General features: G+C 40.5%; 3 protein-coding genes and 2 long non-coding RNA genes across 7 annotated transcripts in view; 3 read left to right on the forward strand and 2 right to left on the reverse strand.

Moving 5' to 3' along the window:
* Positions 1–1,910: 1,910 nt before the first annotated feature.
* LOC111266360 (uncharacterized) lies at positions 1,911–3,961 on the reverse strand. The gene is made up of 2 exons (XR_002684050.2): positions 3,843–3,961; positions 1,911–2,404 (listed from the first exon to the last, which is right to left on the reverse strand). It is a non-coding gene; the product is annotated as an uncharacterized LOC111266360 (long non-coding RNA).
* l(1)G0320 (signal sequence receptor subunit 1 l(1)G0320) lies at positions 2,398–5,990 on the forward strand. 2 transcript variants are annotated; one of them, XR_002684049.2, is made up of 4 exons: positions 2,398–2,550; positions 3,864–3,995; positions 4,250–5,598; positions 5,730–5,990. XR_002684049.2 is itself a non-coding variant. In XM_022843801.2 (3 exons), exons 1-3 carry the CDS (start codon positions 2,482–2,484, stop codon positions 4,772–4,774), a joined length of 726 nt encoding a protein of 241 aa, XP_022699536.1. In that variant the 5' UTR covers positions 2,398–2,481; the 3' UTR covers positions 4,775–5,990. The 2 variants fall into 2 exon arrangements, 1 of the variants encoding a protein (XP_022699536.1); XM_022843801.2 differs by having other exon boundaries at positions 4,250–5,990.
* A 3,550-nt stretch (positions 5,991–9,540) lies between these two features.
* LOC111266361 (cuticle protein 16.8) lies at positions 9,541–12,005 on the forward strand. Its single transcript, XM_022843802.2, has 3 exons — positions 9,541–9,821; positions 10,560–10,882; positions 11,296–12,005. Exons 1-3 carry the CDS (start codon positions 9,780–9,782, stop codon positions 11,489–11,491), a joined length of 561 nt encoding a protein of 186 aa, XP_022699537.1. The 5' UTR covers positions 9,541–9,779; the 3' UTR covers positions 11,492–12,005.
* A 39-nt stretch (positions 12,006–12,044) lies between these two features.
* Positions 12,045–16,127, reverse strand: part of LOC111266362 (receptor-transporting protein 3) — a 6,768-nt gene continuing 2,685 nt past the window's right edge. For both annotated transcript variants that reach the window (XM_022843804.2, XM_022843803.2), the window contains exons 3-4: positions 14,653–14,844; positions 12,045–14,360 (exon numbers count right to left, since the gene is read on the reverse strand). In XM_022843804.2, coding sequence (XP_022699539.1) covers positions 14,175–14,360; positions 14,653–14,844 — 378 coding nt within the window. In that variant the 3' untranslated portion in view covers positions 12,045–14,174. The remainder of the gene's footprint in view (positions 14,361–14,652; positions 14,845–16,127) is intronic.
* Positions 15,082–16,127, forward strand: part of LOC147752691 (uncharacterized) — a 5,532-nt gene continuing 4,486 nt past the window's right edge. Inside the window, exon 1 of the long non-coding RNA XR_015313395.1 lies at positions 15,082–15,745. This is a non-coding gene — a long non-coding RNA (uncharacterized LOC147752691). The remainder of the gene's footprint in view (positions 15,746–16,127) is intronic.

Raw genomic sequence — 16,127 nt, forward strand, 5'->3', positions numbered from 1 at the left:
TCTAACAAGATACGCCCCATTCGCGTATTTCCTATTAGAGTACAGCACACACGTAACAGATTATTATTTTCGATAGTCGACTATTAGCCCTTTCGGTGATGCCAACAGTTTTGCCCGACACACGATAAATCCGTTATTACAGTCAAAACCCGTTACAACTTCATGAATCAGAACTCATCGCGAGAAACAAAAAAGTCTGGAATATAAAGATTATAAACGTTTTGTCAACTCCATGATTTATAACTAAGGAGTATTTCCCATCTGCTTACTTCACGAAGACAGAGTGGTTCTCAATGAACGGATGTATTCGAACTGAAAATTGAAACGTTCAAAAATATGAACGTATACGAACACGCTGAGTACCCGTATCGGATAAGCGACAGCTGAGATGAACATGAGTCGAAAAATTTACAAACCAAGATACTGTACTTGATCAAAGGTTTTTAGAAGATTATCTTCAATCAAATTAAGAACGTCATCTTTGCACTAGTTTGCTGTATCCACTATCGTTAATAGCCAACAGGTTCATTTGATAAAGACCAACCTCATGCATAAAACATGTGGGCAAGAAATATTGTCGTAGTGATAATTTCTGTCGTGAATATTGCTGCAATATTCACTATAAAAAAATGCTCGGGAAGGTAATCAGACTATTGGGTGCCCCTCTTGTCTGAAATGAGCTTTCTTGATTAGCGAGCGCGGATCAGTTTTTTTCGCTACGTGTACTGTGTATTTTTGATCTGGTCTGTTTTCGCTTCTGTCATGGTTTCGTCAGTCATGCAGCGACACCTGTACGATATATATATACGCGTATACGTTACTTCATATGTATACATAAAGTAACGTGCTATATAGAACATTGAATATTCGAATTAATAAATCTGGACGAGTAAAACCATATGAGTTATATAACACCTCCTCAAGATAGGGCAGCTATACTCTATGATTTGGGGTGGTTCAAAACCTTATAAAAATTTAGTACTATAAACTGAGATTACATCTACAATTATAAACTGTTATCAGCACCAATATGTGCACACACTTATTGAATTATCGTGCAATCGAAGTAAAGCAAAATAATTTCTTTAAGATTATAAGCCGGCGAGATGCCCTATGTCCGATGGTGACGTAATTACTAAGCTATATATATATATATATATATATATACGAGCCGCAACGGATGAACGCATGCCCGTTGAAGTAAAAAATTATTCCCAATTTCAACGCACTATTCTGTTTACGTGTATGTATATGTATAGCAATGCCTTATAAAACACGTTCTTTGTAAACATACGCATACTGAAAAGTAGTAGCCCAGTCCGTCCTAAGAAAATTCTTGCAATGTTGACCTACATTTCTTTATTATTGACACGCAAACTTATTGTTAGAACTTATTATTTATTATTTCAAAATGTAAACCGTGATATAACTAAAACGTTGAAAACACAGGAGTGTTACTATGTGCATTCACAGTTTCTCCTCATACAGTCTACATGTAAAATCTCACGATGATAATTTGCTACCTTTCGTGTATCTTGGATTATGCTCACTCCTACACATTAAATGCTTTTTCGTATATTAAATAAATAGATTAGGCGTGGATTAAGAAACATACATTTAAAAGTGTGCTGCCAGGTATGTGAAAGTAATTGCCTCAGTTGGGTGGCTATTGGTACAAAACAAATAATAACCTGAAAAAAATGACCGCTATTTACTATACAGGCAAGAAAAAATCTGAAGATATAGGCAGAGACTATTCTCATGGGGTGGCCTTTAAGTAACAAGTTTCAATCTGTGAAAGCGTAGTGTAATGGGCAAACACACCAGACAGCCTTCCGAATACGTCAATCAAGTATTCACTAAAATTGAAGTGACCTGTACTTCCTCACTGTGTAATAAAAACATTTGCCTTCCATTGAACATTCCAATAAATTTATCAATAACACTTTGAACCCTCCAGATTGTTGATATCTTTTTCTACAGTTGAGTGAACGTTTTCTTGATAGACTTTCCTTAGTGAACTAGTTCGAAGAGATCCCTGAGTCTCACCTACCACTTTATTTGGGTACCGTCACTACTCAGCTTAGTGCCTGGTCAGGCTATGACCATTATTCATATGTAGGATGGCCTCAATATATAAGATCTTGAAGTTCGGCGTGGAATCGTTCTATCCTACCATTGAACAGCTAAGCATGTGTCCCGGCTTCAAAAGTAGGCTGACGGCCCGCATTCATCGGCCGCAATGCGTTCATCGTATGTTGAGTTGGTCATGTTATTAGCCAAGTTGGCAGCACCGGATAAAAGAATACCGTGCACGAACGATAACTGCGAGGTACCCATTGTATCTGCCCGCTAACGTTGGCAGACGGCTGTGATATTCCATAGGAAACGAGCAGCATTCGACCTGAACAAGTGAAGTGTAAACGGTGCAATTAGTTCTTCGCAAAATTTTGTTGTTATAGCTATTAATTTTTTGAGGCAATGAAGTTTCTTCATCTGCTACTAGCCGCTCTGGCAGTGGCAGCTGTTCGCGCCACAGATGATGAATCCGTAAGTAAAGCGAGTACGGGAATCTCACCTGTGGTTGATGGATGGAAGTTCTTCTCCGTACCGGGGGGAGACAGTGAATTTGAGTTAATTTCTGAGCGCTAATTTTGTATGTTGTTAAGTTAAAACTAGAGATGGCTCCTATGACCATTATTTATCTGCTGTCCGAAATTTTGCTGCTAGCGAACGATAGAAAACCAACTCCCCTCACGATATATTCTGATCAGTCGATCGACAGCAGCAATAACCGGCCATCCGCTGCGTCCCGTAGTGCATTGGGGACATGGTAAACCAGCTACCTGGCCACGTTGCCTAGTCTCTAAGCGAGACCAAGATAAAAGATATGATTGTGCTGATCTTATGCAGTTTACGATCCAAGTGTATAAAGTATGTGTGTTAAGAAAGTATTTTTCAACGAGAAACACACACACACACACACACTGAAAGATTAAATGTGCCGCTCACTTTTAGTAAATGAGAACTAACACATTTGCTTTTTAAAATAGGTATATCCAATAATACCGTGCTGTTCTTGATTTAAAACCAATAAGTCCATTATTATGATAATAATTTTGTTTCATAAAAAAAAAAGACAGCTGCAGCAAATTGGCCCTTCTTGACTAGTTTTTACTAACGCACGAAAATAATCGGGAATAAAAGTTATGTAGTGTCTTGAACAGTTTTTGTTAACAGTATGTAGCTAGCGGTATTAGTGAAAAATGTAAATAACCGGGAGTGTTAATTACATGGCATCCGCAAAGTTTCCTTCTCTTGGCACTTTGTAGGGCAATAAACACTGAAGTCATTGAGCGGCGATAATATAACGTTAATCGGCATCGTTTTTGTAAGTTCGAACTTATGTTGAATACCTTCTGTTGATTAATTTTTTTCAAATACGGTGCCTTCTATCGACTATAAACAGAATGTCGGACGAGTTAAATGAGCAAAGGCCATTTACATAGTGATTTTGCAAGTAGATATGACCTAAGACTGCGCCAAAGTTTTGCTTACTTTTTGGCGCCTTACTTCCGGATTTCGTTTGCCGCGCATAAAGGTATCGATGTTACACAATGATAGGTTAAATATCAAGTTGGCCGGTTTACTTTATCTATTTTTGTAAATAGACACTGGTATATTTCTTTGGATTTTATAAACAGATACCAGCCTTCAATCTAATATTTGATTGAAAGCTGATTATTCAAGTATGAGACCTCAATTTTGTATAATATAGTTTTTATATATTAGTGGTACTAGTATAGTTTTTATGCATATTTAATTGATACCAACATGCGTACCTTTCATAAATTGTTTCAAAGGCCGAGCAGGTTGAGACAATTGAGGACGTGTTGCCAGCAGATCCGCTCTTGGAAAAGCATCCCGGGGCCGATACGCATGTTCTGTTTACAAAACCCGGAGGAGTGCGCCTTATTTCAGGCCAGGATGCTCAGGTAATGTTGCCTAGTGATTCAAGTTGTTGTGCTTTACTGTGCCTTGAATCAAGTCGATCATTTATAACTGTGTATAATGTTGGCAAATTTCAAACACGCAGATGGCTCATTATGCTGTCTCGCTAAATAAAAAAAAATAACTATTAGAATGAAATCTAAATCCATACCTGTTGTGGGATTGATCCGGATTCGATATCAAAAATCGTACTCCAAACAATCCTTTTTTTTTCGTTTTTCCTGACTGCTCTTTACAGATACTCGTAGGATTCATTAATCGTGCTTCTGACGATCTGTTTCTCGATACGCTGCACGCGTCGTTTCGTCTCGCCGGCGACTATAACTCTGTCATCCAAAATCTCTCAGTAATTGACTATTCTCGCAAGTTGTCAGAAGGCCAAGAAGCTTCGCTCTTTTATCAGTTCCATGTGGATAATGTCTTGAGTGGGATGCCGGTTGGTCTTGAGGTGTCACTGACCTATCATGACATCGGTGGGCGCCACTATCGTCAAGCCGTCTTCAACTCGACGTTGACAGTTGAAGAGCCCGAGGTTACATTTGACGCAGAGACTTTCTTCTTGTATGTTTTCCTAGCAAGCTGTGTTGTGTTAGGTTTGTTCCTCCTTGCGCAGTGCATGTCAAGCAGCAAAAAGGGCGCAGGCAGAACTGAGACTGGAACCAAGGATGGTGACGTTGACTATGCTTGGCTTCCGCAAAGCGTTCTAAAGCAGGGTGGATCGAAACCTAACAGCCCAAAGCAGCGGAAGCCGAAAAACGCATAATTATATTACATATGACACGACGTAGAACAAAAGGAAAAAGTGGTAAGCAGGAACAAACAACTCGTATATAAAAGAAAGACTATTCGGCTAATTACCAACAGGTATAAATCATTGGTATATGCAGGTGTTCACTCTACAAATAGAACTAACGTCAGAAACAAGTAGAAGCAAGAAATCAGTCGCATGTAGATGATCTACTGAAAAAGAAAAAATAAAGACAACACATGAGAAAATCGAATTCGGATCGGTTAACGTTAATGACATGAAAAGTCTATATCGATACTGCTTCGAATTTCTTGAACTTCAGTGGATTGAAGGGCCCGCCTGAAACCGCTTTTGTTAAGGCCGTTTGGCCTGACGAGAATCAGCTTGATCGATCTCTGTTTCACGACTGAGCTCAACGTACGTGTCCGGACCAGTCATAGCAGCTCTGTTGGGCTGGAAAAAATGAGAGAATCAGACGAGGTGACAGAGTTGAAGAACACGCGTGGTTGCAGAGCTGGAAATACACAACGGAAACGGCACAGCTAGTTAGCACTAACTTGATTGCCAATGTCCGGTTCATAGTGTCAAGCGATATATACTTAGAAGGATGGGGTGCGCCGTATTACTTTCGACTTGCTCATATTAGACAATTCACCCAAGACTGAGAAAAATGGCCTGCTACTAAGTAAGTGAAAATGTCGAACACGTGATATTTTTGGAAAGGCTTGGACTTTAAGTAAAAAGGAGAGATTGGAGGTTGTCATCTCTCAGGAGGTCGCCTGGGATGGAAACCGCTCATCGTTTGCGACGACGACGGCATGCGAACGACGTTGAATAAGGTTGGCGCTTGACCAAGATAGGGAAAACGTGAGCAAATTATTGTTTTATATAATTAAGGTTTTTTAACGATGTTGACAGTGCACGAAAATGAGTGAGTGACAAATTGGGACGTTTGAACTGTGTTAAATAGGAGCGAGGGACCTGTGGAGTTAGAGACTAAGATGATTAGGAGTACTTGCGGATGGATGAGGACGTGTTGTATGTATCGTGTGCGACATCTACCAGTGGTATCTGTAGAGAAGTATCACAGAAAAATTGCGATGTAATTTAAGGAAAGATGAAAACATCACTGACTGCGATGCATATCTGTGTGCATGTTTCCTTATGGGAGCATTGTGTAATAAATGTAATACAAATCTTAATAAATTTCACACTTAATAAGGCACTATAACCAATGATTTTGTCACTTAATTAGAAAAGTTTGTGACATGTCTAATTAGTTGTTTTAGGTATTTTGTGCGTTTGTTAGTTTCCAAGTGATTGTTAGCTTTCTTTGTTTACATGGGCTGTGTACAGCTATGCTCTAAGCTAAATCTTCGAAAAATAGTTGTTTGGCGGGGGTAAAAACCTAACAGAGATGACCCGGGTTATTCAGTCGCCCTTTCTACTCTATACAAGAAAATTGAAGGACCAAGTTGTTACAGTGGCGTGTAAGATAAAAAAAAAAACTGAATTAGTGCTCTCATTAAAACATAATTCACTCGTCGTTGTTGAGACCCACACTTATTGGTCACGTTAGGTAGACGTTGCTCTGGGGGCTAATCTTGCGTGACCGGCACTACTCAAACCCCTTTAAAAAGAAAAAGTAAATAAATGTGGAAACCAGTTGCAAAATTGCACGCGAAAAAACTGCAGTAAACACAATGGCCTGCAAATATTTCGTCGTGTGTGTAGAGCTTTAAACGAAAGCGAATCCATGAACTGTTTGCTTAAGTCAAACATAGATCATGGATTCTTTTATTATAAATCTTCACTATAGCTACCCATGGAATAGTGTATGTAATCAGTGTGTTCTCAGACCCCGAAAATTTCATATCTATATTAAGATCCTTGCCTTCTTCTTGACCAAAGAACGTGCTTACATCAGCCACGGATAATAACTTAATCAAATAATATAATTATCGTTAAATTATATATTTTTCGCATTAGAAGCTGCATTCGTTTCAAAGCATCAAACACTGATCCACTATCTCGACTGTGAGTATTGTCCTTAGACCCGTCCGTTATTTGTGCACTGGATATAATTGTTTCCTACCTACCTTGTATGAATTGGCGCATGCATTGTTTCCATACAATGCAATCAAATAGCTCTAATGCCACGAACCCTCAACTTATAATCACGATAATGTCATTTAGGAGTTCAGTGTGCTCGTATGAAAACTTTGCGCCTCAAGTAAATAAGTGGGTCATAATGGAATAACTCTCAGAAGTTGAGATGATTTTGATTCGAGTTGCGACTGTCAGCTTTTGTAATAATGTTTTGTTTTGTGTTTTGAGATATATTTTGCAGTTGAATTCGCGTTAAATGCAGTTTAAGGTAAATGTACGTAAGAGCTTAAATCTTTCCTGAGTTTTGACTATGCGATAAATAGCTGAAAGCCAATATCTTCCATTTCATTTAACCTGGTTAATCTAATCAAGTTGATTATAAAAACCCATAAGAATCTAGACACCAATAACGAAGATATGCTGCAAGCATGACAATATGCGGTCTATGCTTCCAGCCAACCTGTTTAGGCTAATGTTTACGAACCCAAGTTCGTTATAAATTTTGCAAGTAGCAATCCGTTGCCTGCCGAGCGCATATCTACCTATTGTGTACGTTTTTTTTTATTTATATGTTTAAGTGCCCTTGTTTTTTCTACACTTTTTAGGACCACGTCTCCCTAGCTGAACAGCTGACTGAAGAAAACATTACCAATACGCCTTCGTTTCGTTAGCTAGCCTCATCGCTCGTGGGAGAAACTAATTGAGCTCTATTCTATGATATCCCTAGTTTGCGCCGATAAAGTGCTTAGGCAAGCGAAATCCCAGTGACAAAATAACCGCTTCAACGTTGTCATTTTCATTCAACTGAGAAGCTTGGTCCTAATAGTTTCAATGCTTGGTATTAAATTGTTACGAATAACAAACCTCAATAGCCTCGCTCGATCAGCTGTCACTAATCATGAAGTTTGTTTCAAGATGAAGTGCCCATTTCCTTCTTACAGTGGTGGGTCACCAACCGTCAATACGCTAAAAATAAACCAACAAGAAAAACAAGCACGAATTAATTGACTGGTAGATATTAAGCTATATATCGTTCAATAGATACGTTAGCGACAATGTGCGACGCTCAACGACACTGTAAAAATATCGAAAGGGTTAACAGACAGAGGTAGAATATTAATTGAGTCAGTAGATTTTTCAAGGTACAAGCTAGTCCGCAGTTAGCTAATTTAAATACACCTGCCTGATGACGTACGTGCACACGGGCCCCGATTGGACGACACGCTGAGTACTGATTTCTGTTTACCCTGTTTTTTTCATTGGACTTGTTGTTTTGCAGCGTAGCGCCAGCTGCCTTCGCTTCGACGGTTGCCATGTTCTTAACATTGAAACATTTCTATCAGCGGTACCGCCCACTTTCCCCCAGCGCCCCTACCTAAATGGTATTGATAACAATGATGATTTACATGATGAGTAAAATACTACAATCGCCCTTAACGACGAAGTAAGCGGAAAGCTTGCGAACGATAGTCGAATCAGCGATTTATATTGGAGGCAATGCAGGCGAGAGCACCCACCACGAAAGCGACGATATCAGCAGTCAGTTCCCGACAGAAATTACTGTTTGGAAAAAAGTGCCAGACGAAAAGAGACTACAATCTGTATCAACTACTAATTAATTAAATTTGGATCTTTCACCAGGTTGAATCGGCCTTCTTTCGTTGATTACTTCCGCAGAGATTTGACTTTGGAGGTTAGGACGTGACCACTAAATGTGACATGTCTTGATTGCCGCTATAAGACCTGCTTCTGCTGCGATCCGTCTCAGCGTACGTGCGATAGTGGAGGGTTAGCACGTAAGCATGATAATGAACATCGATAAGCGCCAGCGCCGACACTAGCGTATACTTACCAACTCACGGCGGCTAAAACAATTGTGGTAGCGATAATGCGGAACATTGAGTGGAGTCCAACAACGCGTTCTTTTATGACCGCCCCTGTTTATTGATAACTGACACGCGGCAAGCCGGCACAACGGACAGCATGTTTAATTGGTCAATAAATCAGTAAGTTTATAATATATTTATGGTAATCGACTCGTGATTCAAGCACCTCTTATATGTACTTACTTCTCCTGTTATTGTGGCATTCGTTGGACTCGTCCGTTATCGCTGGGTCAAACACTAGTGACATGCTATCTTTATTAAGATTATTACATCGCTGCTATTGTTTTTCCATTGACAGCAACATTTGCATAGTTAATTAAATGTCATTGCCTTCACGTATTTGCTACGTGCGTTAATATATGTGTGTGGCCATATTGGTCCTCACAGGCACTGTGCTTGACCGTTTTTAAGCGAAACCAACGAAGCAATGAGTTGTCGTCGTCGCCCTCATAGCCGGTATTGCCGCTACATTCACCGCTGCCGCCGTCGTCGTCGGCGGCGGCGGCGCTTTAAACGCCGCTGCCGTTATCGTTGTTGTTGTTGTTCAAAAAATGAACTGTGACTAATGGCATTTGGCTGGATCGCTATAAGCTGATTTCTTTTTCGTCTCTGGTCTTCCTCTCCAAGTATGTCCTGATCTGAAATGGAGAGTGAAGCTTGGTGCATTGCGCGATTATATTATTTTAGATATGCACACTTTTAAGCGGGGTGCCCTTGCAGGCGTGCGGTTACGGTGGACCCCGAAATCAATATGGGCGTGCGCTGTCGAGTTGCTCCATGATACGAGGGTCTTTCGCGAGGGCGTCAAGGCCAGGCGAGATCCACTAAAAAGCTGGCGATATCTGGTAACATCTAGCACTTGGCATTTGGGATGCGCAGTGTACGAGAAGCTATCTGTTGTTAAGCTGATACATCGATACCTGCTCATTTGTCTGTCCCTCAACTTTATTGAATTTCCAGTACAGTCAGCAGCTTTACCTTCGTTTTTATTTTTCTGGAAGGAGATATTTGCTGACAGATACACAATGCGTGTCCTTTTCGTGTTCGTCATCACCGCCATGGCAGCTGTGAGTGTTACAGTGTCGTATTGTGTAGATATCGCGCGCAGCGCCAATATGCATTAAACCGATGTCTAAAAAAAAATAGAACGCCTTTTACGAGAAATACTGAGGGTTACCGTTATGCTGTTTTGGGACTCCAATGGATAATTGTATCCGTGGGACGCTTTTTCTACTTAACTTGTTGACCAGTGATGTTTTGGAATTTTTCAATCCTGTTTGCAAGAGTTTACTTTGAGTTAACAATATTGTATCCCTCACGGCCACTCATTATACGATTGCCAAACGATAATATGCATTTTCGGTTAATATAATATTGCCTTCTATCACTAACAAGTGTAAATTCCTGTGGTTTTGTTTTCTTTTGTGTATGTACTCCTATCTATCTGTAACGAATTCTAACTCGAGAAGGGTTTCTACCTACTGCCACAGCTAACCAGTCCACTTAGCAAGTTTATTTGTGAATAAATTTATTAAATTAAGCAAATTTGAACAATACGTCATTCATTATGGGTTGTGTTCAAGGTACCAGCATACTGATTACCTAATGCTAAATCGAATAAACTCTATATGTATGTATACATAGCTCTTGTAGAATAACAGGGCTTGATAATGCGCCGCTAAATACACGCAGTCTGCGACATCACTTGGAGGGTCTATCTGATCAAAAACGAGTGCGAATGAACGATTGATTGGTAACGCTGCGCGTTAAATCGCGTAACTCAGTGGTTTCATTTTTTGATGTAGTGGGCTCAGATCACCACGATTGCCGTCCCCGCGACCCAAGTAGTTACTCCCGTAAGTCGGGTTACTCAAGTGGCAGCAGTACCCGTGCCTGTACAGATTGCCCACGTCTCAACAGCACCAGTGCAGGTCTCCCACGTTCCCGTGGCCGTTCCAGTAGTCGCAGCGCATGCCAAATTTGCATACCCCCCTCAGCCTTATCATTTTGCCTACACAACCGTCACCGAGGAGGGTGCTCACAGCCACGAAGAAACAGCTGACGGGGCCAATCGCCGCCAGGGCTCGTACACGATCAACATTGCTGATGGACGTCGGCGAATAGTCAAGTTAGTGGGTCCCCATAATATAGTACGGTACCTACGTGTTTTCTTATCAAACATAAGGGCATGTGAGGTTCAAAACCCGGAATAGGTACGCTTTGTTTCGAGTTGAAGAGGACTATCTAAAGCAATCCTTAACGGCTGTGCAAAACCTAAAATTCGACAGTTATTACGTTAGTGAGCTTTTGCATTTACATCTATCCTGTGTCCATGAACCGCCTTATTGTTGTATTTAACTTCAGGCTAAGGATGCATTCCAAATCTACTTGTTGACTTTAACCAATGAAAGGTATGCTCTCAGTACCCAATTTAGAACTACTGGATATGGTTCTGCCTCTTTGCTCAAACAAGGCGTCTGTTGTCTTACTACTATACAATGCTCGTTTAATATAGTGGCTGTACCGTTCAAATGCTTACAGATATGTTGCCGACGAGGGCGGCTTTCGAGCTGCTATTGAAACGAATGAATTGGGTACCGAGTCCAACTCGCCTGCTGACGTTTTCTTTCACTCCACTGCCCCTACGGGCCCAGAAGCCGCTATCATGGCAGAAGCATACCCCTCTCGAAGTGTCACCGGATTCCCCTACTATCGCAAAGCTTCTGCAGCCGCTTGAAAAGTCTCGTAGACAATGAAAGAAATTCTGAGAACGAAAGTTAGTTAAGAAATGGAGTTACGCCTGGAACCCCCTTCGGCATCATTGGGTCATGACCCCGAACCATATCTCCAAGTTGTCGGGAAAACGGGAGCTAGAGATATTGAAACGGCGAGTGTACAAATTACAGAAATTGCCAGTGAGTGTAATGATGAAGCGACACCTTTTCGGTTTAGCTTTTGACGATCTCGTACGACAGATTCGACATGTAAAGACTTTTTCACAAGGTTGTATAGCTAGTCGTATGAGATAGTGACAATTATGCATATTACATTGTTCAGTTTCCGTATGTATGGCTAATTTCTATTTTTCGGATATAAGTCGGAAGGGAAACAAACGACAGAAAAGAAGCTTGCATCATAAAAAGTTACTTTGTAAAAAGTATTCAATGAATCATCTAAGTTTACCGTTAGAGGTAAACTTGCGGGAGAAGTGCAACACAAATAGACCGGCCGTGACGAGCTAACAATCCTAAGATTTGTTATCATTCTTACTTAATAACAACATTTTATCGTATTATCTTTGTCACTATTTATTAATCTAATTTATTAAATCGTGTTAGTACAGCTCGTGCTCTATATGACGCTGTCTCGTTAATTATTAGGCCAACGACGCCGAGCATCTGTTCGACGTATTTACATTTTTACATTTGGTGTTATAGCGCACGAAGTGACGATATGTTTCTGGCAAATTACAAAGCTTTGCTAGTTGATATGAGGTGAGATACGCTTGAGCCGCCTGCATCGCTATGCAAATGGCATTCAATGTATCCTTACCTAGTTGTTATTAGTGAAATGTACTTGTAATGACAATGCTCGTTTATTCGTCCCCATATACACTCACTAACGTGACCATAGAAGCAACGGCAAAAAAACAGAAGCTACACACGCGTTATTTATGTCAGTCCCGCTAATGTCATTTTAGGACGTCCTTGCGAAGTAAATACAAATCAGTACTTTGTACTGTGTGATGTTAATGCCGTTTTCTGAGCTTGAGAGGGAATGGAGAAGGGGCGACACAATAGAATAACCAGATGGCAAACACACAAAATTGTGCACGCGTCTGTGATAATGATGAACCCGCAAAGAAGATCGAATCACATTGGCGTCACCACTGGTTGGGTAACAGTGCTCTTTTACGTGGGTTGGCAGTCACAACAACTCTGGGCTAGATTTCGTCCATTTAAACTGATTCACACAGCGTCTGGCCTTCCTGGGATCTTGTATCATACAAGGATGAATCGATCTAGTCAGCCCTGTGCATGATTCTGTCCGGGGCTGCGCGAAACGGTCAATCATGTGACAATTAGCCTTTTAACATGTTTACGTGTGAGATGGTTTGATAGGGCTTGTAACAGAGCGAAGTATAATGATTCGGAGATGAGAGTAGGTACAACTAGCAATTCAATGATTCTAACGGCCCAGTAAATCCTTTCACGACTGGGTTTTCTCTGAAAGCGCTAATTTGATTTACGCTCGTTTAAGCACTATAAACAGTAGACGATCTTAGGCAGGCCAAATGTATAAATAATCCCACTTGGTTTTACATTATTTATTTATTACTAAAACCACTGTCTGAATTTAGTTTGGCGCTACATGTTCGTAGATCTTGAATAAGCTAGTCCTGACGAACTATTGAATTGATGATAAATTATAGTGATAATGGCTGTAAAAGCTCGTATCATCCATCCATAGCTGGATATTAATCGTGCGTAACAAGTTCAATTCACGTTACCTTCTCTAGTTAGAAAAAAAGTTACATTGTGCACTACAAGCATCTACTATCATTCAAGTTCGATTATATTATCGTTTGATCGAGTTGAACCATACTTAGACGAAGGTAATTAATGTTTCAAGGGCAAATTTGATTGCGGAGCACGCGCACTCGTAAAACACTTACTGGGAAGCTTTCCGCACGATAATTCGTTTCGATTTATGTAAGTCTGGGTGTAAATAGCGATAAAACATAGCGATTATCTCCTGTAAGTGGCTACGCTCTCAGTTGGGTGTGGTCTTGAAAAATGGCGGCCGGACAGTAATACAGGATTTTACAAAAGTGATTTTTCAGAGATTATGGCGCTAAATAGGCCATTGATAACGTTTTTGTTTTTATAAAAACGCTTGTCTCGTACCTTATGTAATCATCTCCTCAGATTTGCCAGCAAAAAGAGAACGGAAATTGCAGACCTGAGAGTCTTCAAATTTGCTTATAGGCAAAATGAAAGCCTGTAGCGTCACCAAACAAGTTCCGCTAAGAACCAATCGATGCCTCTTAAAAGTTGTCCGCTCATTCCTTAACGTCGGGTTGTTCTCGTCGAGGGACGCTTACAAGGTTTAAGTTAAAAAGAAATGCGATTATTTGACAAGTGAATTTGGTAAAATTATGCGAAACAACGTCATCATTGTGAACGTGCAACTTGCTGAATCGCTTATTTAGCATTATTATTATTATTACTTTCTATTATTATAAATAGTATCTATTTTCATTTGTATAAAGCCTATATCGTATCGGTATTTGATATAGTCACACAATCTAGATAGGTGCAGCACCAAATGACATTATAGTAAGCCATGACGTTGCTGAAAATATAACGCCAAAGTCTCCGAAGTAGAGAACTCTGCTCGGCTGAGTACTGCTTTCAGAATCAGGACAACAGTTTCGCTTGTGGGGACGTTTTGTGTTCGTTAGTGCACACCCCATCGTGACACGCCTGGCATAGTTGTACATTATGAGGTGTTCGAGGTTTTCCAGTGCGTCGCGCCTTTTGGATAGGCGGCTCGAAGAATCCGTAATAGGTTTGACCTACACGGTTGTAGAGGTTCATTAACACCTATTGAACACAGTTGCAAGTTTAGAGAGACTGGTACTTAGTTGAACATAGCAAACAAGGACTAATATTCGTTTCGTACTTTTTTTGCAAAATTATTTGATGCTAATTGATCAGAAATGTACTGCTTCTCCTATATATACGCATTCCTTACAAAGCGAACTCTGCGTCCGATATAACTAGTACATTGCTAGTAAGTTGTTGATGGGGCGGGTAAGTGTGCAATATACTCAGTCAAGCCTATAAACGATTGACTGACTGGATATTTGTAGGAACATATCGAACAGAAAAGTACCTTGACTACTTCTTCAGGATACCACATAGCGTCTTGAAAGCGGCCACTTTTGCACCGCTCACACTGTTGGCCGTATAGACGAAAGGCGACAACGCCTGCGCCGGCTGTCCCAGCGGCCTGGGCAAACCAGAAAGCCACCCGACCTTTCATCGATGTCCAGCCGTGACCGCACTCTTCGCAACAAAAACGTACCTGTGATTCAATCAGACCGAATGACATATAACCACTGTTAACCACCACTTTGGCAGGGATAACTAGCGTTCTTACGGAGTGATTGTTCGCTGAGGGGTTAATAGAGGCGAGATGTACTTCCCTGTGCGTTATTACAAAACACGCCGAACCCAAGGGATGACGCCAAGAACATCGACAGCAAGAAACAAGTAGCTCATTTTCTTTTGTTACTTCAAAGTCAGTTATGGCCGCCGAATAAGTTTCCTCGAATTAAAATCAATATATATATATATATTGGGTAAAAGTGATTGCCGATCCTTGATTTTTCCGGCAGCTCGGCAGCAGACATCCGCCCGTCTTTAGTAGCTGTGTACTCTTACGCTTAGATACTTGTTCGTTGCTTTCTGTCCAGCACAACCTGTGCACTGGATAAGACCCTAAGTGACACTGTTCTTTTACATATTCCAATCGAGCCTGAAGCGAATTGAAATCTGTTTGGCCTTAACACGAGCCTAATGTGCTACCCTAGACCTTTTTGCTTCTCCATTGCATCGCATTGCAACTCACAGGGTCACCTCTTGTTTTTGTTTGTACAGCTGTTCTGTCACGTCTTTTCAGTGGATTGCATACATTGTTCTAGTCATTTTCAGTATATTTCAGTTATTTAGGTAAGCCAATCCCGTATTGCCCATAGCAGAAATTCAGCCCGTATAAAAAAGAGCTCTCAACGCGTATGTTTTCCTCTTTCAGCTATTTCGCTATGAAAATTGTCCATCATTCCCTTGCAATTAACCCGTTATTCTATTATTGTTATTAATAGGTCCATTAAAGGAATCCGGATAGACTCCAATGCAATGATTTTGCTATCTCAGAACGAAATGGCCGTGATTCCCCAAATTTTATGCGCGCGCACACAAAAAAGGTTAACAAACCAGTTGTGAAGACGTCAATATTTGCATAAATGTTCAATCGTTTTATGAAAATACTATATATGACTCTATATCGGGTCTTTTTCTATGACTGTTGCTCAAAACGAGGCAACTTTTACCTAATAACATTTCGCGGGCTTTTAAGCTTTCGCTCATAGTTTTAAAGAAAAACACCGTTAAAAAAAAAAACAGTTATTTTTATATCATACGCATTAGAGCAAACCGAGGTGTTTTCTAAATATAGTTGGCTTTTTCAAAGATGGCACCATCTTTACCATAGTGTTTTTTTTCAACTTATTGATTCCCAAATTCACTTCACCTTCCTAATCTAAATCAACTCTGGTAGCTTCTATTTTCAAAGGTAGAAGGCTTAAG

The sequence above is a fragment of the Varroa jacobsoni genome, unplaced genomic scaffold (assembly GCF_002532875.2).
Source record: "Varroa jacobsoni isolate VJ856 unplaced genomic scaffold, vjacob_1.0 scaffold_1076, whole genome shotgun sequence".
NCBI lineage: Eukaryota > Metazoa > Arthropoda > Arachnida > Mesostigmata > Varroidae > Varroa > Varroa jacobsoni.

Bases quoted from the DNA above. Each gene is read 5' to 3' on its own strand.
- LOC111266361 (XM_022843802.2), top strand. From the start codon at position 9,780: ATGCGTGTCCTTTTCGTGTTCGTCATCACCGCCATGGCAGCT. The intron at 9,822-10,559 runs GTGAGTGTTACA...TTTTTGATGTAG, and splicing joins TCATCACCGCCATGGCAGCT to TGGGCTCAGATCACCACGAT. The intron at 10,883-11,295 runs GTTAGTGGGTCC...AAATGCTTACAG, and splicing joins GGACGTCGGCGAATAGTCAA to ATATGTTGCCGACGAGGGCG.